This window comes from Mizuhopecten yessoensis, unplaced genomic scaffold (assembly GCF_002113885.1).
Source record: "Mizuhopecten yessoensis strain PY_sf001 unplaced genomic scaffold, ASM211388v2 scaffold11009, whole genome shotgun sequence".
NCBI classification, from domain to species: Eukaryota; Metazoa; Mollusca; class Bivalvia; order Pectinida; family Pectinidae; genus Mizuhopecten; species Mizuhopecten yessoensis.
The window spans coordinates 435,270-461,690 of NW_018408833.1; the positions used below are offsets into that span (position 1 = coordinate 435,270).

General features: G+C 35.6%; 1 protein-coding gene and 1 long non-coding RNA gene across 3 annotated transcripts in view; one reads left to right on the forward strand and one right to left on the reverse strand.

The window, feature by feature from the left end:
- LOC110464564 overlaps positions 1–26,421 on the reverse strand; it is a 133,565-nt gene that overhangs the window by 35,373 nt on the left and 71,771 nt on the right. The window contains exons 5-8 of one of the 2 annotated variants that reach the window (XM_021519836.1): positions 25,431–25,727; positions 22,505–22,531; positions 19,218–19,628; positions 3,102–3,622 (exon numbers count right to left, since the gene is read on the reverse strand). In XM_021519836.1, the coding sequence (XP_021375511.1) occupies positions 3,102–3,622; positions 19,218–19,628; positions 22,505–22,531; positions 25,431–25,727 (1,256 nt within the window). The remainder of the gene's footprint in view (positions 1–3,101; positions 3,623–19,217; positions 19,629–22,504; positions 22,532–25,430; positions 25,728–26,421) is intronic. The other variant, XM_021519837.1, reaches the window with a different exon arrangement.
- Positions 20,686–26,336, forward strand: LOC110464565. The gene is made up of 4 exons (XR_002464511.1): positions 20,686–20,880; positions 25,024–25,096; positions 25,454–25,557; positions 26,180–26,336. It is a non-coding gene; the product is annotated as an uncharacterized LOC110464565 (long non-coding RNA).

The following is a 26,421-nucleotide window of genomic DNA, read 5'->3' on the forward strand; positions in this document are numbered from 1 at the left end:
TACAAAATCATTTCTAAATAGAAACCACAATACAGCTTACTCGAAACTTACGTACAAAATCATTCCCAAATAGAAACCACAATACAGCTTAATCACAACTTCCGTACAAAATCATTCCCAAAAAGAAACCACAATACAGCTTAATCACAGCAAATTTAATAATCTGGAATTTCATTTAACTCGGGACTGGTCCTTTATTTTCTGAGTGGATGACCCATTGCTGTTCCATTGTCTGCAGATACAGTGGTGAAACCAATAGCCTTCCACACAGATGACCATGGTTTGATTCCCAGTACCAATATGGAATTATCTGTTATTTCCTACCTATCATACATAGAGCTCCCGAAGCTACTTACCAGAGTAAGTCCCTCGAAAATAAAACTCAAAGCTGTTTATGTTCTGTATTTCAAAATAAACAAGAGTAGGCTTACTTCAGAACTGTTTAAGCAGACTGACCAGTATGAACAATATCAATGAACAAACCAAGGTCCCATTGACTAACATGCTTTAAAATTGCTCTTCGAAACCACATTGAACAGCCAGAAACATATATTACCCCTGATGTCAGAAGATGAATCTCAGAAGATGGTCAGACCTCATGGCTGACAAGGGCCAAGAAACATACAAATTCTGCTGTCGTTTGATTTCTATTTTGTACCCCTAAATTTCCCTCAGGGAGCTGCTTGAACATCTGACTCACTGCTGAGTTAATCAAGCTTCCAATCCACTGTGTGATTTTCTGACTTTTCTCGTTGCATGTTCTGTTTTTTTTCACTCCAGCATGTTGACGTGTATAGACAAATGTCGGTGATTTTTTCTTTTACACTAGCTTTACGATTGTACAAAAACAAATTAAAACTTCTTTTGGATAAAATAGTCCGAGGGAATCTACATATGTATTGTCAGAAGCATTTTGTAGAGAAACAATTTAAAGTTTTCAAGTTCGAGATTTGAATAAAATGCTAGTAACCCGGTAATCTGGTCCGGTACTTTACATTCCTGACACTTCTACTGGCCATCCTAACTGTCACTGCCCTGACTGTCACCGCCCGAGTCAGACACAAGTACTCCATTTATCTCAAAACACCCTTAACATCAATACCTCAACATTATATCAAAATATCCCCGACATCAACATGTCAACTTTATCTCAAAATATCCCCACCATCATTACTTCAACTTTATCTCAAAATATCCCCAACATCAACATGTCAACTTAATATCAAAATACCCCAGATATCAACATGTCGACTTTTTATCAAAATACCCCAGATATCAGCATGTCGACTTTATATCAAAATACACTCAACATTGGATACAAATTACCTTTTTTATACCATTCAGCAATAAAAATGATTGGCACAAATACAGTGTTACAGTTACAGAACCATTATTTACCCTACCAAATTCAGATGGCATTCACATTGGTTATGAATGTACTTTAGGCAAAGATGTTGATGTCAAATTGGATATTACTAACCTTTTCTGGAAGATGGCTGTTCAATTAATTGAACAAGCATATATACAAAACTAAACTAAATGCTGAAATTTGATAAGTAAGTTAAATTTTCTATGAGATCAACATATTCTAAAAACAATAAAAAAAAATATTGAACTTCTTTCAGTTGCCTATGAATGCCAACTGAATACAGTTCAATTTTTCAACATACTCTTTATATATTCCATACATATACACTCCATTTTCCTTACATATTCTATATTTAGTACTCAAAATTCCATATACTATCTTGAAGTACTTCAATACTGCATAAATCCCTATAACAACTGGGTTTAATTAAAAGGGTAAGATTTAAACAATTACTAATGCTGTGCAAACTTTATGACAGGGTTACAACAGGGTAAAAATCACCTTTAGCTTCTTTTGACAAACTTAAAGAATAACAAATACTTAATGGTCTATTAATGATAGAATTGAGGTGTAAAAATTAACTCCAACACCACATATAACCATTACATAATGATCTGCCTGTGTTTGTTAGCATACACGTTTTGTTGAAAGGAGGTTACTATTGTTTACTATCATTGTTAAAAGTAACATAAACACTATTGAATATACTAAATCAATAACATGTTTTTGCAACAAGATTCATCTGCGTTAAACCAGTCTGCAAACGTTCTAACTGTGGGACAAGCTAACAGGACATGCTCGAGCCTGACTGTCCCCTAGCGTGAGAATCTGCCCCCATGTGATACTCATTGACTTCAAGCTCGGAGCATGAGTAATCAATTAACAAAACCATTGAAAATTCCTGAGGAATTCCTTGGCTACTACCGATGTAGTATAAATGCCTTTAAATGTTGTATTAAAATGGATGTCAGTACAGTTATCTCCCCCTTGTCAATGTGACAGACTTGTGAAACCAAAGCATTATTCTCTATAAAAAAATCCATAATGGCCTCAACTATTGTGTATCAAATGATTGTGTTTATTATGTAATTAACAACACATGATGAATGTATATGTTTGTGTGAATGGCTCTGTGTGATTTGATTGGTACAAATGTTTCTGTGTGTGGTAGACAAGTAAGTACTTGACATGTATAAAACGTTGTGTTTGTGGCTCACAATGGTCGCCTGACAGAAGTCTAGCAATAACAGTTGACCTGTCAATAGTGGTATTGTCACACCGCAGTCAAATCAAAGAGGTTCATTTCTTTAATCTAACTTGGCATTTAACTTGATGACTAATAATAATCCAATCTCCTGATTCCAAACAATAACTTCATTTTAACAGCTGTTTTGATTTTTAATTCAAAAGATAAACATTTAAATGTTTCTGACACTTTGGCTATTGAGTTTTTAAGCCCAATTTCCACAAAAGCTCTTGAATAAGCTTACTACTCATAATAACACATATACAATTACTACCTTGGGCTGAATTAGAGAATCAGACACTCCAAACTATCATTATCTACTCAAAATAGGGAACACTTTCACAGCCTTTCTGAAATGCTGGTGTAGAGTAGCTTCCCTTTGGTGAGTTATCCAGTCCTCCAACTTTAACAGTGAAAAGTGGTCTCAACAGAGGCTAACAATTGATTTAACACATCAAAAAGTGATCGAAATATTTGAAAACTTACCCTGGACGTGATTTGTTGGGCTGACTAGGGTCCTCGGTACTCTCACAGGAGCTAGGCTCTTGGAAGGGACTTTGGTTATTTTGGTATCTAAACACTTGCTTTGATGGTGAAGTGTGATCATCGTGCTTACTTGGGGATCTGTGGTTGTTTATTAATTGCTGGCTTTGTATGTGAAGCTGCTGTTGTATCTGCATGCCCTCTGACCTTGAGTTTCGTATTTGTCGAGTCTGCATTTCCCTCGAGCCATACATATAACACCCAGGCTCATCGAGTCTAGCACCAGGGAAATTACATGCAGAAAGTTTTTTGTCAGAGAACACTTCACTTAATGGTCGGGCCGGCCTCCTTTTAGGGGAGTCTCCCATGTTGTCTCCCCGTGACCTTGACCTTCGGGGTACTAGCACATCATCGTCCATACTTGTCCAGTTTTTGTGTTTACACGGACTGCCTGACTGACCATTGGTTTGGGAAGGGAGGGCTGGAAGGGGACGATTGACCATCTTGTTGCACAGATTCTTGTTCTGAAAAGAAGAAAAAAGTTGAAATGAAAAAAGTTGAAATGATTAAACATTTTTTTATGATAGCGCAACAACTGACTAACAGATTGAGGTAGGACGCTCACTGAGGATGCCTGATCAGGATTGTCCTTAACTAATAGCTAGATACTCACAATTATTGAATACCACAGAATGAACAAAACTTTGCTTCTCACTGGTACAAATATATCTTAAACTTAGAAAATTTAAACTCAATAATATTCCAGTAAAGCACACATAAAAAATTCTAAAGTTACACTCTGGAATTAAATGTGTCCACAGAGTAATAAAATATAAACAGTGATTCCAGTAACACAAATAGTTTAGTTTAGAAGTGTATATACGAAAGAGTTTAATAAGAATGTCTTGCTTGTAGATTTATCAGACAAATCCAATACTATGGCATCAAAGAAATCAACAAGTCAGAAGCAGTTACATGTTAGGTTATAACACATACTGTCTACCTAAACCTCCAATTCATTATTCTTTCTTCTTCATGTATGTGTCAAGTCACTTCCATATAAAGTCACCGTAGTGCTAATTCACACATTCTGAACATATGTATAATACTGTTTCAAGATCTGGTATCATACAAAATCAAAGAGCTTGTATCGTATAAAATTACCCATGTATTATATTACAACAAGATCTTCTTTTGATGAATTAGAAAAATTAAATATATTGGTCACCAATGTCATCAAAATTGTCGGAAGGTTGGCCTGAGGATCCAATGAAATGTGTCTGATATCATTGTTTATTGTGGACAGGAAGCAGATTTAGTCCAACAACTGAACTCTCCCACAACTCTGATGACAAGGCAGCAACAGTTGAGGGGTTTGTTAGACTTAATTTTCCAGTAAAGCTTCATTAAAACACCAGAAATAGGTATGTGGCCTCACTGATACACCGCGACCATTGCACCTGTCAGTCCTTAATTAAAGATTACCTGTATCTACATTCCAATCAAATCAACAAAGATTTTACAAGATAACTAGTGTCATTCAGCCCCAGTAGAGAAACCAGAAAGAGCTAGGAATGTACATGATAAGCCTAACACTACAATGAATTTCTCCCATTGATTTGGTAAAGTTTATTTCTTCCTTACAAGGCTCCAATCACCTGTGAAATCATTTCTGTTATCTGTGGTTAGAAATCAGGTAAATCTTAATACTGCAATTTTCTGCTTTAGTCTTCAACACGTGTCATGAGTAACAAAAGTGTTTGTCAGTGGGAGTAATTAGAATCTGATAAACTAATGAAGAAACTGGAGACACAGGTGAGACATAAAAAATGTGGAATTTGATCAATATGACAGGAATGTGGGTTATACAGCGAAATTAATAACTACAGTTGTACAGGAGTCACCAACGGACAAACATGTCACCACCTGACCCACATGTCACCACCTGACCCACATGTCCCCATCGGACCCACATGTCACCACCTGACCCACATGTCCCCATCGGACCCACATGTCACCACCTGACCCACATGGCACCATCGGACCCACATGTCACCACCTGACCCAAATGTCACCACCTGACCCACATGTCACCATCGGACCAACATGTCACCACCTGACCCACATGTCACCATCGGCCCCACATGTCACCATCGGACCCACATGTCACCACCTGACCCAAATGTCACCACCTGACCCACATGTCACCATCGGACCCAAATGTAACCATCGGACCCACATGTCACCACCGGACCCACATGTCACCATCGGACCCACATGTCACTACCTGACCCACATGTCCCCATCGGACCCACATGTCACCACCTGACCCACATGTCACCATCGGACCCCCATGTCACCACCTGACCCACATGTCACCACCTGACCCCCATGTCACCATCGGACCCACATGTCACCACCTGACCCACATGTCACCACCCAAACTCACATGGTGATGTGGTCCAATGGGGACCGCAGGACACACAGTGGTACAGAGTGAGAACATGAAAACAAAAATACAGAACAGAAAATTTCAGTCTGACAAAAGACAAGTATCCAATGACCTTTTAACTGAGCACTAGTGACCTTTTAACTGAGCACTGGATCCAGTATATAGGGAGTGAAGAGATGAGTAAATGTGTCCGTCTAAGTCTATTGTGACTGGACTGGTCAGTAAGGATAGCCATGAACAAGGGGGTGGACACCTCCAGCTAATCCAACGTCCAGTCACAATCAGAAAGGTCAATGCAAAAATACATAGCAGGAAAGGTTTCCAGCCGAGCATCAGTCGCACTCTGTAATAATGAAAACTCAGTACTTTACAGAGTATTTCCATGGTACAGACAAATTAATTGGCAAAAATAAGATTTTACCAAAGAAGGGTGAACATTTCAAAGGGCAAGTTATTCAATTGGGCAAATTATTCTGATGACAAATATCTCACACCATCAAAATTTAAAATGTTCTCTGTATTCTGACCAACAAGGTAACGTTAAAGTCAATGACACCAAGAAAAAAAATTTATGATAAAAGGGTTATTTGATCTGAGAAGAGGTTTTTTTTAAACTTAATATGAAACAAATAATTTGAACTGATAGTTGATGGTGTGATCTTACAACAAAGCTTTAAAATTTTATGATTTCTTAAGATTGCCAATATTTAATAACACAAATTATACAGCAATGTCCACCATAGATGTAATAGATCTTCAAACCACTCGTTAACGAAATCTGGGTATTGATCAATGAAAAAACATAATTTGTATAAACAAGAGGCCCATGGGCCTTAACCGTCACCTGAGTCTACAGTATTTATTTTTGTTGTTGAAATATGTACCAATTTGAGTAAAAAATAGTATAATGTTCACTTAATTTTGTCTGGACCATGAGCTGATCATTCCTAGACCAATTTTAAGTGAGATCGGCCTATTAGAATTTAGTAGCAAAATAGCGGCCATAGCAGCCAAATTGTATTTCTGATTGACCCGAAAAATAACAACACTTTGTCAAGACCATGAGCTGATCATTCCTACAAAGTTTCAGTTCAATCGGCCTAGCAGAACTTGACTTTAAGTTTGAAATAGTTTTTCAAAATGGCGGCCGTGGCGGCCATATTGGATTTCTGAACGACCCGAAAAATAACAACACTTTGTCAGGACCATGAGGCGATCATTCCTACCAACTTTCAGTTCAATCGGTCCAGCAGAACTTGACTTTAAGTTTGAAATAGGTTTTCAAAATGGCGGCCGTGGCGGCCATATTGGATTTCTGATCGACCCGAAAAATAACAACACTTTGTCAGGACCATGAGGCGATCATTCCTACCAACTTTCAGTTCAATCGGTCCAGCAGAACTTGACTTTAAGTTTGAAATAGGTTTTCAAAATGGCGGCCGTGGCGGCCATATTGGATTTCTGATCGACCCGAAAAATAACAACACTTTGTCAGGACCATGAGGCGATCATTCCTACCAACTTTCAGTTCAATCGGTCCAGCAGAACTTGACTTTAAGTTTGAAATAGGTTTTCAAAATGGCGGCCGTGGCGGCCATATTGGATTTCTGATCGACCCGAAAAATAACAACACTTTGTCAGGACCATGAGGCGATCATTCCTACCAACTTTCAGTTCAATCGGCCCAGCAGAACTTGACTTTAAGTTTGAAATGTAAAATGTTAACGGACGACGGACGATGGACGACGGACGACGACGGACGAAAACGGATAGCTAAAGCTCAGGTGACCTAAAAATACCAGGTTATAAACAAGGTTAAAATTTTACTTTAACATCAATAACATAAATAACCAAACAAAAGGAACTTTCTCTTACCTGGAATTGTATAATACATATCATCTTGTTCCATTCTAATAAAGAATCCTGTACGGAATGTCATCTGATGTAGATAACAAATATTTAGACTGGACACCTCACAAATAACAACATATATACATAGCAAAGTAAACTCGGAAGCCAGACAGGAACATGGTATGTATGCCCTTTGTAAATAAATGTTAAACTATCGACGTGGAGTGTACAGCTGTTGTCAGAATTAACGCCAATATTATTATAATCAATAACACTTTTTCCATGTCACCAGCTTTTAAAATCTCATATCATATCAGATTGTTTGGCTACAAACTAGCCTTAACCCCACATAGCTAGTAAGAATACTTTTACTTGTGTGATTAATCCATCGTAACTCCATATAGCTTGTAAGAATACTTTTACTTGTGTGATTAATCCATCGTAACCCCACATAGCGTGTAAGAATACATGTACTCGTGTGATTAATCCATCATAACCCCACATAGCTTGTAAGAATACTTTAACTCGTGTGATTAATCCATCGTAGCCCCACATAGCTTGTAAAAATATTTTTACTCATGTGATTTATCCATCGTAGCCCCACATAGCTTGTAAAAATACTTTTACTCGTGTGATTAAACCATCATAACCCCACATAGCTTGTAGAATACATGTACTTGTGTGATTAATCCATTGTAACCCCACATAGCTTGTAAGATTACCTTTCCTTGTGTGATTAATCCATCGTAACCCAACATAGCTTGTAATAATACTTTTACTTGTGTGATTAGTCCATCGTAACCCAACATAGCTTGTAATAATACTTTTCCTTGTGTGATTAATCCATCTTAACCCCACATAGCTTGTAGAATACATGTACTTGTGTGATTAATCCATCGTAACCCCACATAGCTTGTAAGAATACATGTACTTGTGTGATTAATCCATCGTAACCCAACATAGCTTGTAATAATACTTTTACTTGTGTGATTAATCCATCGTAACCCCACATAGCTTGTAGAATACATGTACTTGTGTGATTAATCAATCGTAACCCCACATAGCTTGTAGAATACATGTACTTGTGTGATTAATCAATCGTAACCCCACATAGCTTGTAGAATACATGTACTTGTGTGATTAATCCATCGTAACCCCACATAGCTTGTAAGAATACTTTTACTTGCGTGATTAATCCATTGTAACCCCACATAGCTTGTAAGAATACTTTTACTTGTGTGATTAATCCTTCGTAACCCCACATAGGCTGTAAGAATACTTTTCCTTGTGTGATTAACCCATCGTAACCCCACATAGCTTGTAGAATACATGTACTTGTGTGATTAATCCATCGTAACCCCACATAGCCTGTAAGAATACTTTTCATTGTGTGATTAATCCATCGTAACCCCACATAGCTTGTAAGAATACTTTTCCTTGTGTGATTAATCCATCGTAACCCCACATAGCTTGTACGAATACTTTTACTTGTGTGATTAATCCATCGTAACCCCACATAGCTTGTAGGAATACTTTTACTTGTGTGATTATTCCATCGTCAAAGCTATTATTTCGTGAACAACAACACCTCAGATCTAACTGTGATTGACCTTTTTCAGAAATTACCTAGAATAAAGTTATCAGATATAAGTTAAGATATCCAAACTGTACCCCTAGAAATGAGAACCGATACCTTGTTATAGAATCAGCCATGTTACACAAGGTTTTAGTCTCCTCTCCGTTCATCTGATGAAGTGTGGGAAACTTTAAAATGCCTGCAGATCACAGCCAGATATACACACCTGTCACCTTTAAACCGCTAACTTCATTTCCGTCTCACATCAAAACAAATTTTGGGAAAAGTGCATTTTTTTTTAACATTTGGATTCAATGACAAAGTCATTGGTTTTTTATCAAACAGGTTTACAACGAGCACTAAAAACTGATGGAAAACCTTACAGAATTCCTAAAGGTGTCTCGTGTTTCTTCCTTTATTGTAAAACATTTCTTGGTAAATGTTTGTCAAATTCCGTCTCTACCTGAACATGATTATGTTTGACATCTAAAGCCACAACATGTTTTAACATAGGGGTTTGGAGTCAATTGACCTATGACCTCTGACTGATGCATCTCTTTAGCTGTCAGTTATGATAAAGTTGTTACCTATTTACAGTAGAATCAGGCTGGTGTTGATCTTGTAGACTACCAAGATTAGCAAGCCCGGCAAAACGTATGTCTGAGTTAGTATCCTTATAGACAGGTGTATCTGAGGTGTCAAATCAGTGAACAGTTATATATACAGGAGTAGTTTACAGTCCGAGTCAAACAAGAGGAAAAGTGAGCGAGCTAAAAACAAAAGTAAAATTTACACTTACACTTGTTTCTGAAGCAGAAATTGAAGTTTCAAGGGCCATAACTCTAAGGGGGGGGGGGGGGGGGGGGATTGAATTGCAAATTCCTTTCTTCATGAACATCTACATTTGATGGATCTAAGGGAGTTGTGCTAGACTGGCTACCAGCCTCAAAGTTTTTATGAGAACTTCTAGCTTATCTCCCCCTAGTTTGAGAACTTAGAAGCTAGACATCCAAGTTATGAAAAATATTGAGTTTATTTTTTTCTAAATGATTCAATATTCAAGAGATGAGCTCATTAGTTAGAGAAGTTTTAGCTGCAGCTTAATTTTCGCCTTTGTTTTGCCTTCTATAATCAAGGCAACTTTATAATTACAGCAAACAACATATAAATAGTAATTATATATGAATGGCGAAATTAACACTGTGAGCAAATTTAGATTTCATACAGGACGATAGTTTGACTGGGCACACAGTATACAGGTGTAATGTATAAAGTATAAGTCAAAGAAAAGATCTTAATATACAGGTGTTCTTTACTTCTATGTTGCACTTGGTCGACACAGGAATTTTAAGAAAGATTTACAGGTTATCTTCACTCAATCAACCCTGAAGTTTCATAATGAATTATTCCAACCTTTGAATTGAAAGAGTTCAAATGTGTCTTCAGGGATGAATGAGTTAAAATATGTTCAGCCAACTTTAACACAAAAAATTGTCAGAAAGTATACTCCAGTATATGAAGTCAGTGAGACTATCAATGATGGGCAGAATTTTACACAGAGGGTTTCAATGTACTTCATGGCATAATTCTAACTGAACTTTTACATTATCTTTGAATGTCTCTCACATTTAACAAACTTTGTGAAATTTACTAAAACAGTCAAGGTTAATTTATAAAGTCTAAGATCCACTTCCAATGATAATTGGGCTACAAGTGGAGATGAAAGGGATTGCACTGTGTGGCCTGGTTATGATGTATCTGACACAGATGTCCTAGATTCCCTAATGACAGGCAGGCAGATTATCTTATTACAACAGATTATACACCTACTAGTACCATAAAGGACTGGATTATGATTCAATTTCTGATGAAAGGCTCCATCAGATCACTTTATCACATTAAGATATTACCCTAATTCTGTCACTAATGCAGAGGACATGGGAGCCGTCTTAAAAGTTATGATAAAATGCTGCAGAAGACAGACGTAGATATGAATATCTCTGGATGTGATGGAATGAAGATAAAATGTTTTGGATACAAGGAATGTAGCCAAAATCCCAACTATCTGCATAACTCAATGACCTCACTTGTATAAATAAATCTGTAAAGACAGACTTTTCCTTCAAATCAATTATTGCATGGGTGGGATTTAAAAAGTCTATAAAACCTGTATAATGCCTCACTATAACTGTGTAAACTTTCTGTACGGTGAGAATTTAAAAGTGTATAAACCCTATATAATAGCCAGTTAAACACACAGTAGCATTAACAGCCGTTTGTAGACATTGTTGACTTTTGTCCAGCTGGTTTAATGTGTCGAGGTGTGAAGTACTCAATGAAACAACACTGAAAATCCCACATCAAACGGCTCTACACATTCCATATCCCTCACAAACTATTTTAATTAAATGGAAACTCTTCGATGAATCAGGGCATGGACACGGTTCAGTGAATACACATTCAACTTGAAAGGGTTTATGATGCTACAAAGGGAAGTAACTCTTCCAGAGACCTGATATACATGTACAGTATTATTAACAATTCATTATTTTCACTGAAATATTTGTAAGATATGAAAAAAAAAATACACTGAAATATTTGTAAGATATAAAAAAAAAACACTGAAATATTTGTAAGATATATAAAAAAAAACCACACTGAAATATTTGTGAATTTAAATTAAAAACACATTTTCACTGAAATATTTATATAATAAAAAGTTTTTGATAATTTCTCTTTAAAAAGCCTATATAAATGCAACTATCGCATCATTACAATTATTAGCTATTTACAACTATGCAGTTTATTGCTTATATTTATACTTCCATAATGAGAATTCGCAAAAAAAAATTATGTCTTTTCCAAATTTCAAATTTCCCGCTTATTACCGTCAGGTCAGGTCAGTATCTAGAACGGCACAAAGATAACAGCTGACGTCATGCGCTATTTCCCATACAAAATTGAAAAGACTCCGCAACTTTCGTTAATAATTCATTTGATTTTGATTTATATATATATCATATTCTCGATTCATAAATAGTAACAAATGACATTTTGTAAGTAACTAATCAAGTGTCGTAAAACATTTTCCGATTTTATTGCGACCTATATCCGGCGCACGCACTCAACGGAAGCCCGCAGTAATNGTTTCATAATGAACTATTCCAACCTTTAAATTTGAAGGGTTCAAATGTGACTTCAGGGGTAAATGAGTTAAACAGTTCTCTGTAATCCTTTAGGACACATCAAAGTGATTACTGTTCTAACACTGATTATTCAAATGAAGAATTTATAGTGTCATTTTACAGTAACTCGTGAAATGACACACTTGCGGTTCTTTTATGAGAATGTAATTGTCTTCTAAATGCGAGACTTTTTGCAGTTTATTTTTCCAAACCAGTATAAAGAAGGAAACAATGCAGAGAAAAACTTTAAAAATGACAAGTTTCCTGTGAAGGCCTTACCAGTTCTCACACATAGACAGCCCCTATAGAGTTAATGACAAGTTTCCTGTGAAGGCCTTGCCAGTTCTCACACATAGACAGCCTCTATAGAACTAATGTAACAAATTAAGGAAACATGTTCGTCAGAGATAGTAGTTTATTGTTCCCTCACTGCAAGTCTCCATTCCATAACTGAATTATCTCCCCTAGGGAAGCTCTCTATCGAGTACTGGAGGTAATCACTTTTGACACAGGCTGGTACATTGTATTTGCCTCAGAAAAGATATAAAAATACATATCAGGAAAATATTCACTATATATTCTTAATGTATCTCTGGTTAAAATGTTCCCAACAAATCTTATTTATTAACCAGGTCTGTCCTGGCAGTGGCTCTAGTGAAACTTTAACAGCCCTTCTGGCACCAAGACCTTGTACTCAGACCTTCACGACCATTATACTTCCCTACATGAAACTCTGCATCAAAACTGACAGAAATGCAACCTCAGAAATCTAAATTGTGTTGGCACCGCAAAAATGTTGGTAAAAATCAGATGCATTTGACATGAATTATCTCAATTTTTATAATTCATCATGATTTTCATTAAAGGTCTTCAAAAGATATATTCTGAAGGATTTTATTTAATAAAGGAAACAATATAACACATTTTTTCACCTGTTTATTCAGGGTGATGTCTAGATCCTAAAAGCCAAGGTGAATTTTATATCATGAACCATTAAAGGTCTTCAAAAGATATATTCTGAAGGATTTTATTTGATAAAGGAAACAATATAACACATTTTTTCACCTGTTCAAGCCAAGGTGAATTTTATATCATGAACCACTGCTATTTCGTATAGCTATATCAGCACCATCACTTAATTTGACCTTTTACTTGAAAAAGTCACTAATTACCCTATAATTATCCTGATAAACAGACACAAACAGAAACTAACTTCACAATAGTTTAATTCATCTAAACCAGCTTTATACCAAGATATCAAGAATACTTTCTTTGAAACAAGATTTTCAACTTCTGTAAAGATTTAAACATGTTCTGTTACTATAAACATAGGAATTTAAGATAAGATCTAAATAGTCTTTACAGAAGTGACACTAATAAAGACAGACGTTGAACCTGTCAAAACTAAATGTCAGATCGTATCTGTTGATCAGAGCAAAGGGGAAATAACTGTGGAAAGAAGACGGAATATAAAGCCAGGCTCCACATACCTGTATACTAAGTTACACAGCAACCATTCAACCTACATGATCTAAACAAGCCAGCCTAGTCCCCGGATCTGAGTACGGTTTCGTAAATAGAATCAGTGTTGACTAAATATAACATATTCAGTAGAAATTCTGGCTTGAAATAAGAGTTTCCTTCAAATGTAAATATTTTTTTTAGCTTCTTGTCATCCATGACATTTCATATAAAAGAAAAAACACAATTTGTTGTTTATCAGCAGTCTGGTTGAATTGAACAAGTAAAACAAGTTTGTTCTCAAAATCCAGCTGAAAAAGACTGTAAAGCGCCATATCACGAGCTTTCAATTTACATTAACTGTAAACCTCTCATCGACTCTTTGACTCTCATTGACTGTAAACCTCTCATCGATTCTTTAACTCTCATTGACTGTAAACCTCCCATTGACTCTATAACTCTCATTGACTGTAAACCTCCCATTGACTTTTCAACCCTCATTAACTGTAAACCTCCAATTGACTCTATAACTCTCATTGACTGTAAAGCTCCCATTGACTCTATAACTTCCATTGACTCTATAACTCTCATTGTCTCTATAACTGTCATTGACTGTAAACCTCCCATTGACTCTTTAACCCTCATTGACTGTAAACCACGCATTGACTCTATAACTTCCATTGACTCTATAACTGTCATTGACTGTAAACCTCGCATTGACTCTATAACTTCCATTGACTCTATAACTGTCATTGACTGTAAACCTCCCATTGACTCTTTAACTCTCATTAACTGTAAACCTCCTATTGACTCTATAACTTCTATTGACTCTAGATCTATAACTGTCATTGACTGTAAACCTCCCATTGACTCTTTAACTCTCATTGACTGTAAACCTCCCATTGACTCTATAACTTCCATTGACTCTATAACTTCCATTGACTGTAAACCTCCCATTGACTCTATAACTTCCATTGACTCTTTAACTCTCATTGACTGTAAAGCTCACATTGACTCTTTAACCCTCATTGACTGTAAACCTCCCATTGACTCTATAACTTCCATTGACTGTAAAGCTCCCATTGACTTTTCAACCCTCATTAACTGTAAACCTCCCATTGACTCTTTATAACTTTCATTGACTCTATAACTGTCATTGACTGTAAACCTCCCATTGACTCTTTAACTCTCATTGACTGTAAAGCTCACATTGACTCTTTAACCCTCATTGACTGTAAACCTCCCATTGACTCTATAACTTCCATTGACTGTAAAGCTCCCATTGACTTTTCAACCCTCATTAACTGTAAACCTCCCATTGACTCTTTATAACTTTCATTGACTCTATAACTGTCATTGACTGTAAACCTCCCATTGACTCTTTAACTCTCATTGACTGTAAAGCTCACATTGACTCTTTAACCCTCATTGACTGTAAACCTCCCATTGACTCTATAACTTCCATTGACTGTAAAGCTCCCATTGACTCTTTATAACTTTCATTGACTGTAAACCTCGCATTGACTCTTTATAACTTTCATTGACTGTAAACCTCCAATTGACTCTATAACTCTCATTGACTGTAAAGCTCCCATTGACTCTTAATCTCTCATTAACTGTAAACCTCCCATTGACTCTATAACTCTCATTGACTGTAAACCTCCCATTGACTCGATAACTTCCATTGACTTTATAACTTTCATTGACTCTATAACTGTCATTGGCTGTAAACCTCCCATTGACTTTTCAACCCTCATTAACTGTAAACCTCCAATTGACTCTATAACTCACATTAACTGTAAACCTCCCATTGACTCTATAACTTTCATTGACTGTAAACCTCCCATTGATCCTATAACTTCCATTGACTTTATAACTTTCATTGACTCTATAACTGTCATTGGCTGTAAACCTCCCATTGACTTTTCAACCCTCATTAACTGTAAACCTCCAATTGACTCTATAACTCTCATTAACTGTAAACCTCCCATTGACTCTTTAACCCTCATTGACTGTAAACCTCCCATTGACTCTATAACTTTCATTGACTGTAAACCTCCCATTGACTCTTTATAACTCTCATTGACTGTAAACCTCCCATTGACTCTATAACTTCCATTGACTCTATAACTCTCATTGTCTCTATAACTCTCATTAACTCTATAACTCTCATTAACTCTATAACTTCCATTTACTCTTTAACCCTCATTAAATGTAAACCTCCCATTGACTATAACTTCCATTGACTCTATAACTCTCATTGACTGTAAACCTCCAATTGACTTTTTAACTCTCGTTGACTATTACGCCCTCATTGACTCTTGTCAGTACTTTTGTAGAGTATGTAGACTACCAAATCCAATAAAGGAAATGAGGTGATCAACTATTGATATATGGATAAACAAATCAGTTTCAAGCAATAAAATGCAGAACATCACCATAAACAAGAGGCCCATGGGCCTTAACGGTCACCTGAGTCTATAGTATTTATTTTTGTTGTTGAAATATGTACCAATTTGAGTAAAAAATAGTATAATGTTAACTTAACTTTGTCAGGACCATGAGCTGATCATTCCTAGACCAATTTTAAGTGAGATCGGCCTATTAGAACTTAGTAGCAAAATAGCAGCCATGGCACCCAAATTGTATTTCTGATTGACCCGAAAAATAACAACACTTTGTCAGGACCATGAGGCGCTCATTCCTACCAACTTTCAGTTCAATCGGCCCAGCAGAACTTGACTTTAAGTTTGAAATACGTTTTCAAAATGGCGGCCGTGGCGGCCATATTGGATTTCTGATCGACCCAAAAAATAACAACACTTTGTCAGGACCATGAGTCGATCATTCCTACAAACTTTAAGTTCAATCGGTCCAGCAGAACTTGACTTTAGGTTTGAAATAGGTTTTCAAAATGGCGACTGTGGCGGCCATATTGGATTTATGATTGACCTGAAAAATAACAACACTTTGTCAGGACCATGAGACGATCATTCCTACCAACTTTCAGTTCAATCGGCCCAGCAGAACTTGACTTTAAGTTTGAAATACGTTTTCAAAATGGCGGCCGTGGCGGCCATATTGGGTTTCTGATCGACCCGAAAAATAACAACACTTTGTCAGGACCATGATTCGATCATTCCTACAAAGTTTCAGTTCAATCGGCCAAGTAGATCTTTCCTTTAAGTTTGAAATAGTTTACCAAAATGGCAGCCGTGGTGGCTATATTGGATTTCTGATCGACCCGAAAAATAACAACACTTTGTCAGGACCATGAGGCAATCATTCCTACAAAGTTTCAGTTCAATCGGCCAAGTAGATCTTTACTTTAAGTTTGAAATAGTTTACCAAAATGGCAGCCGTGGTGGCTATATTGGATTTCTGATCGACCCGAAAAATAACAACACTTTGTCAGGACCATGAGTCAATCATTCCTACAAAGTTTCAGTTCAATCGGCCAAGTAGATCTTTCCTTTAAGTTTGAAATAGTTTACCAAAATGGCAGCCGTGGTGGCCATATTGGATTTCTGATCGACCCGAAAAATAACAACACTTTGTCAGGACCATGAGGCGATCATTCCTACCAACTTTCAGTTTAATCGGCCCAGCAGAACTTGACTTTAAGTTTGAAATGTAAAATGTTAACGGACGACGGACGATAAAACTTTATCATTTAGGAGAAATCAAGCGCTAAATGTTTATTTTTTTATGAATAGTTTGGCCAGCGTCCTTTCCATTACAGGTTTCTAATCACTCTAAACCTTTTCATGCCTGACTGATTAATATAATCTGTCTGATCAATCCACCCCGATACTTTACTGTGGACATCAAATCACCAACTCTGTATAATTATATATAATCACGACTACAGATTTCGGGGACAGCCCGCCATTAAACTGTACGACACACCTATGTACCATTATAACACACCCATCTATCATTACCCAATAACATCAGTTCAATAGCTTAAAATTTACATCAATCTCACCTTCCGACTTTTGGCGACATGTTTTTAAAAGAAATTGTTGAGGTATGTTAAAATATATGACTACAGAGGTCACCATCGAGTGATTTCTAATTTGAGGTTATAATGACAGTTTGTTACTTTCACCGACTGTTAACCATGAAAAATGTTAATTGCTAGCATGAGCACCTGTCAACACCTTGTCTGACAGGTGGACGCACCAACAACCTCAACGATCAGCTACCTGCTACCTGGTCCAGCGATATTTGATCCTTTCTTAAGTTTGACCTCCAATTTTTTACCAGTGCATATCTTTCTGATATCAGAATGGTCTGCAGAATCTGTGAGTCTCAATTATTGTACAAAATTAAAAATTTGTCTTGAAACTGTTACATCTCTGTCCAGAAAGAAAGGGATAGAAAAGAGCATAAGAAATTCCTGTTTTGTAGAAATCTTACTAACTCACAAAACATATGACGAATGAATAACCTTATTTTGGATATATAAACCTTTTACTATAGCTGGCACTATCACTGTTACACCATCATATAAAATATAGGTCACTGCGACCTTATCTGCCAATTAGTATCATCTTAGACCCTTCACTTCCACTAGCTCTCTTCACTTAACATTGATCTTGACCGTACTAGGATCAGATCCACTCGTTCTATATCATTTATCTACATTAGACATTATCACAGGTAAGGAACAGGATGTTGAAATTTAGAGTTTGAAAACCACAAATAATTATAGCAAGTAGCAAAGAAATGCCACATTATCACTAAAAGCAGGGATAAGAGGGTGTGGCCTTATCAATAAAGCATGGACAAGTGGGCGTGGCTCTATCAATCTTGTGTAAGTAGTGATAGGGGGGTGTAAACAGAGATCCCTTCTCCTTAGTAGAACATTTCGTTAACAAAGTCTGAGTGGAAATGAGTGATTGCATTCTTTTACTTATAATTGGGACAAAAATAGTGATTATAGGAGGGAGGAGAGTGGGTATAGTAAGCAAACTTGTCTGGAGGCCTCTAGGTCATATACAAAGTGTAGTCAAGGTTCCTTGGGTAAAAAGATGCATCTGTACCTGTCTTTAATCACCAGTACAGAGGGGTACCTGACACATGCAGAGGTTCCCTCCCTAATTACAAGTACTGCACGTAACCATTTCTCATACCTGTCATTTCTAACTAAAAATACACTCACAGAGATCTCACACAGGACCCAGACTTATCTACATGTAATCTTCAAACTCTGAGAAACAGCAACCCCTATTACAGTCATTGGGACCATGAAGTGATACAGAGATATTTACTGGAACTATACCATAATTTTGAATTCTAGAACGATTTTTAATGAAGAAGACGTGTTTTACATACACTGTACAAAGAATCAATACGTCTACCAATGGCTGCTCTAGGTTTATATTGAAAACTCCTTCTCATAACAAAGATATGGTCAAACTCCTAAAGAGTTTATTATAAACATGGTTTACTGCATTCACTCCTGAAATTTCATAATGAACTATTCCAACCATTGAATTGGGAGAGTTCATATGTGTTTTCAGGGATGAATGAGTTAATTTTCATTCTTTAAAAAGTATTTGACAGTTTGGTGTGACAGAGTTACCTACCTTGTCCTCATTAAGTAGCCTGCCATTATGAGGGGCGAGGTAGCCCTCTTGGTCATGTATAATGAGTCCGGCTGAGTCTGTGCTGTCCTGGCTAGAGAGAGACCCGTTACAAAACCCTTTGTCTATAGCATCCTTCAGGGCTGTCACAGGAGATCCTTTACTCTTCCCTGAGTTATTTGTACTGTCAAAGGAACTACGGAGAAATGCCAGGGAGGAAGCGTTCTGGTTAAGAGAGTGAACAGGAGTGGAATTACGTTTGTTGGTCGGGTCTCCAATACTGTAGTTGTGGATCAGAGCCTCTGACTGGGGCCTCCCTCCAACCGTAGGGGACTCACTGCGCCCCGGGGGTGAGGAACTTAAAGTTTCGTTGGCAGCAGAACGATGCTTCACCTTGTCTACTGCTTGCTTAGCCTGTAAAGATACACAAGCTATCAAAACTTTGTTTAAGGATATATCCTACTTAATCTTCTTACAAAAGAATTTCACAATAAACGACTGTGGAAAGTTTTGTCTGAAAAGATAATTTGGACTTGTGTCACGCATTAATGATAAATATGAAAAACAGGCTAATGTATTAACGGAAATTTCATTCTTCTAAAACGTTAGAACTTTTAAAAGATGCAAGGGGGATAACTCTAACACAAATCACAAGCGAAATATTTAAGTCATATAAATACTCTTCCTGTGACATGTCACAATGTCTCATTTTTACGTGTTACAATATATTCTTTTGTTAAATCACAATATGCGTTGTACTTGAAAATTGTTTTACAATTTAACAAATCAGTTTAAAAATAATTAACAGCCCTGTTTTTATTTTCAAGCTTAATTGGTAATACCTGATATCTCTAATCTTAAAGTTATTTAGAACGTCATATCTATGTTGACTATTTCAAATGCTTCATACACAAAGTATCTCATTTGTCTGATGAAAAATCATGTTATTCAACAATGAAACAGTCTGGAAAACATTAAATACAGAAATATAACCATAACTTCATTTAGAATGGTGATTCATATAAATTATAACATATAAACATTTATATCAAAGTTCATCTAACAATGTTTCTCAGATGGTACCCAAGATTTTAAATAAACCACAGATAAATGACGATTATAATGTCGTACCTGTACAAGGCTGGGTAAGAGACGTCCCTAAATTAATCCTCCTGTACACCTGATCTGTGACTAAGACAGTAGGGAAGGCTAACACTGATAACATGTATTTTTTACAACCACCCGATAGAGACGGATACAACATCGTAGAATTAGCTAGAGTATAAACCCAAAGTTCAAATCTATCAGACTACTAATAGAGAAATAAATCATCATATACAATCCATTATTTAAGAAAAATAAAATTGACCAAAAAAAAGACAAAAAAAACTGATGTTACCATCACCAAAAAAACCAGCAAAAGAAATTATTATTGGCACAAATGAAAAGGGATGAAAATAGGAGTTTGCACTGTGCCACGTCACATGGAGTGAATACGAAGGTATTGAACACCAACACATATGTACATTCTGTAGGTAGCACGGTAGCATGCAACAGAAATTGGGCACGATCAGGATTGCAAAATGGCAAATAATGAAACAGCATCAACATTAATTAATCCGACTGGAGAAAGTGTCGTAAATAACAACCAACGCCAGTAAATAGGGTAGGTAGGGGATGTTTTGTTGGGTGTATAGAACTATACAGGGGGAGGGGGTACATATATCAGGCAGAATAGGGCCATCTAGTCTCACATTCCAAACATGTCGGGTTCCTAGGTATGCACGCACGAACTCCTAGCACGAAAGTCTGTAAAACTCTGACCGACTATTTATCGTGTACATTATGTTGTGTTATATTGACTGTTGTTGTGTTTACTAACAGGGCTTTGTGACAAATGGAAAGTGACCTAATAGAACTAGTCGGTCTCTATATTACATGTTCTACATGCAAACTGTAGAATTCTTAGGCTTATTGATTTTACAACTTTTCTGTTAGTATGAAATGTAAAATGGAAAATGAATTGAGCATAGCCAAATACACTTCTTATCTTGTTTCAAGCTTCACACTGACTGAAGATACATGTACTGTGTGAGGGAGGATCAACACAGCCCTTGCAATAAGATTAAATGCTGAAAAAATGTGATACACTGTACAAGAACTTCTAGTCACAGCTAACAGGGTGATCTCCCTTTACATGTTATCTCTTTACACAAATGAAGTAAAAATTAAAGTTCTTTGGCATTTCCTCCCCAGCAAGATACAGTTGGGAAAATTTCACCATCATTTCAAAAATGATGTCGGGTACTTCCAGCAGGAAAGCTAATGATAGAAAAATCTTTCAAAAATATCTGAAGTCTTCTAGTCCAGGAAAAATTCTATACAAAAAGTAACTTAAAAAAATGTACATGTAATACAAAATTATTTTCAAATGAATCACAATCAAAAATAAGTATGAAATCTTGGCTGAGGATAGGTTTGGTAAAGTTAGCTGATAACAAATAGCTATATATTACAGGTGGTAATGTTGACTGTACATATTTGTATCTTTAACATCAGGTTGCCTTGGTAATAATTACTTCCAGTGCATTTTGGATTATAGGATTCTGAAGAAATTAATGGACTTTGATGAGAAGGGGATTTAGTTTTGAAGGGTGGGATGCAGGAGAATGGTCACTGGGATTTTGTTTTGTTTTTTTCAAACCATAACATTTAAATACTTGCATGCATACATTTTGTACAAAAATGCAAATTACTATCATTCAAATCAATCAAAAATATGCTGTGGAAATACTTTAGTACATTAAAGTTCCTATCAAATGAGCTGATTTCACAGAAACCAATCATCTCTTATTGCCACTCATCTAAAATGCATCAGATCACTGACATTCATCTACGACATAATATACATGTACCACAGGTACACATACCTCATAGTTTGAAATCAAAATGTAAGCTGGACAAATGTTTTCTCATCATTCCAAATACAGCTAGAACACATGGTCTAAGTTTTAGCTTTTTATCATGATTACTTTTCAACTTCATTTTCTAACAGACACAAACATTTTTTTGCAAGAAGTATATTTTTTTTATTTTTCCTAAATATTTAAAAATAATTTCAAATAACATTGTATAGACACTTCTTATAATTTTGAGTTCTACCATTAACAGATAGATAAGTGAATTATTAGTTAAAGTTTCATTTTATAGATGTAAAAACATTTGCCGTTGCCCAGACAGACCCAGCAGATTACAACACGAGGAGGGTAATGAAAACTGGCCTACTGTACCTTGATGGGGCTACGTTGTAACGAAAACTGTAAATACACACACACACGTCACATGACACAATACATAGTGCATGTCAGTAATAAATGGTCTATCTTACCATAACACAATTTACAAGGTCTCCCAATTTGTCATTGCAGAAGACTCAATTTTTAATCCTTATTTATTATGACCAAAATTTTCAAACTATTGTCTTTGCTTAAATTTGATTACTCATTTTGATCACTTCGTTACACAAAACACTTAATCCAGTTTATTTTATACTAAGTTTTTGTCAAAAAGGGGTTACTATAAGTACGTTTCAGACATTTTTAGATTTTGTAAGTGGTTTTTCCCCAATGAATATTTAAAAGGTTGACAAGTATTTTGTGTGTGTAACAAACTAATTTAATTTTTTTTTCGCCTTAATCAGTGGATTTTGAAAGTAAAAATATTTAAGTCATCTTTTTCCTAGCTTATAATAGAATAATTTTGTTTACAGTATCTTTTGATGTTTTACTCGTCAAGACAAACTTGGTTATCTCCCTTACATCTCACTAACAAGAGTTATCTTTCCTAGATCCTATTAGCATTTAGTGTGAAAATATGGAAATTTTGTTGAATCATGAAAAATGTATTGCTGGTTACGAAGACTGTAATCAATAAAAGTGTGACTCACAGAGTCTATGTGTGAATATTGATGTTCCACTGTGCAATGTAGTCTCTTAATATAGTCTGTTCACAAGTATGGACCTAAATATCTGCCCTCAGGTAAAAATCTATATCAGTTCTACTTATTAACACATTCATATTCATCAAACAATGATCAACACACATAAAAGAGCACACCCTGCCAATTTTATGATGTTGTTGCCATAACTGGGATGAATAATATGCTAATTATACAATTGAGTTGGGGTTGGTTTTTTTTTTAATTTAAGTGTTTCACCTTTCATTCCAATTTGAAAGAAAGTTACAAATATAATATGAGATGCTAAAATTGAAGGTCACAAAATATATTGTATATTTCTGTAGTTAAATATTTGTATACATTAAAAATTTGTTTCTACAATCTTCTTACTGGTGATTGGAAATATTTTGCTCACTGTGGATAAAACTTATCACTGGCTTATTTCCCGGTATCTGCTATTTGATGTCCCAATCGACTCATCACAAATATATTTCTCGGTATCTGCTGCGATAAACCCATCACTAGTTTATTTCCCGGCATTTAACACTTAAAGTTTTGTTAGCAACAGTTGCTGCAACCATGATCATTTAAGTGGTAAAAATCTTTTTGCACCAATTTGAAAGCGGTTACTAATGTCATTATGATAATTACGTACTTAATACATAATCAGTGAATTCCTGAATATTGATAGATACATAATGTGCTAAATTAAGATGCCTGTAAGTTGAAACTTGTAACAAATGAGTAGGAAAATGCATTTGCTTACGGTATATAAGTAAGCAAACAGTATGATTCTGAAACGTTTCAGGTTTAGATTGGTATATCACATGTATATAGGTAATGGAATTCCATTCATACCAGCTAATCGATTCTAGATTACACATAACCGATCAATTATAACTTATAAACAATCTATTACACATAACCAATCAATTATAACTTATAAACAATCTATTACACATAACCGATCAATTATAACTTATAAACAATCTATTACACATAACCGATCAATTATAACTTATAAACAATCTATTACACATAACCGATCAATTATAACTTATAAACGATCTATTACACATAACCGATCAGTTATAACTTATAAACAATCTATTACACATAACCGATCAATTATAACTTATAAACAATCTATTACACATTACCGATCAATTATAACTTATAAACAATCTATATCGGTTAATTTTAGAATGATGTTAGATTTGTGTATCTTTTACTGTAAATGTAGTAAATTTTGAAATAAATATATTAATGTTAAGAATCTAAAAAAAAAACCATCTGTATATATCCATATCAAACAGTCGGTAACATTTTCTAGTTGAAGCAAATCATTATACTATTTCCTGGTATTTTTTAATTACCAGTAAGAAAATTTAATCAATTACTGGTAATCTGTGTTTCAATTTTGGCATAATTAAATTATTTCATTTTCATCTAATTTTCTATTATTTTAGATCATTGACCCATCACTAAGTTATATAGAGTAAATGTACATAGATTTCCTTTAACAGACACATAAAGCAATGCATAGATGATTGTTAGTAGATATAGAGCAGACAGCCAGGTGTGGTTACACAGCTAACCTAAAAGCTAGATACCCAGCTTGAGGGTTGTTATGAGCATCAGCTCCAGATTTTTTAAAACAATATTGTCATTACATCTTAAAACATTCAATGATAATAAATCTATTTTTAATCCTTTTGACAGATACCTTTTTTCTTAGGAATCAATCTTGTCATAAAATCTGGAATTCATTTTGTCATGAAGATTTCTTTACAGATCATTTTTAAGGTTCCAGCATTTGGAAAGTTCCTAAACATATTTTTGTTCCTACAGGTAACTTGTCTAAACCAAATTCTTGCTATAACTGGAAATTTCCAACTGGATCTCACTATCAATATTTCTACCGGTATGTATATTAAACTTGCCCATACTGAAACCTGTATATTTAATATAAAAATCTAAGTCCTTGTGCTGTTTGATTTAGCCAGGTTTCACTGTACTTTTCCTTACCATCATATTGACCAACAAAACAATTAAACAAATCTCAAGATTAACTTGCTTCATTTCTTCAAAAATTCAAAACATAACTCAAAATAATAATTAAAATAAAAAAATATCCAAAATTGTTCATCACCGATATCCAAAACACTTCAATGAATTCAAGACATAAATGTGCAAAATGCAGCCAATACACAAACTTAAACACAGCCAGTGTTGGCAGGAGTGACAGGCTAACTTACCCAGAGTTTATTTTTGCCCACAGCAAGTTCCCGTTCTTTTTCTTGGACATCGTCACTACTGGACTGCCGCCGCATTTCCATGCGCTGAATTGCCTTTTCTGAGAACGGCGTCGGGGTAGCTATCTCGGTGAGCTTCTGTTTGAACTCTTTCTGGGCCTGAACCTGATATTCAGCGAACTTAGCTTTCTGCTCGTTCAGTTGTATCTCGATGAGCTCGTTGAATGTGGGTTGTCGCACTCTCTGCTGCGCGTAGGCCATCTTGAAAGCATTCCCAATGATAGTGTTTAGTTCCTCTGCCTGTAAGTAAGAAAGGAAACATGAAACATTAGTCAACTCCATCTTCAAATATGATTAGATAAATTGAAACTATCCTCATAGATACCATATAAACTCTAGAGTCATGGCATTTAAACCATTCACCCCTAAAGTCACACTTGAGCCTTACCAAATCAAAGACAGAGCAAGTCCAGTGTAAAAATGTAGGGGTGAACGAATTAAGTACTTACATCAACTATTAGTGGCTTTATAAAGTTTTATGTTGGCGTTGTCCTAATTATATAATATTTTAACAAATCAAGATAAAAAGGAGATAGACTGGTTGCCATGTAAGATATGTGTGGTCTGACATTTCAGCGAGATAGCACTATAACTCATTTCAATGTCATAAAAGTACAGGGAAATAAGTATTTTGAAAAGAAAGAATGTAATAAAACAAAATGTGTGAAAAGATTTTTATTTTTTTTTAAAAGGTCCTGAATCCTACCAGAAGACACAAAATAGCTATGGTTGACCTATAAATAGCAACAGTGACCTTGACTTTAACTTTGGGAACTCATGGAAGGTTATTCCCGTATTCGACCTTTGTATAAACAGGGATGAAATTTGGTTAAGAGCTGAAGCTGTGAAAATGAGGGCATGGCGTAATAATAAAATGCACTTTATTTGCAACAATTATGAAACAAGTTTTTATTAATTTATACTCATCGTTCGT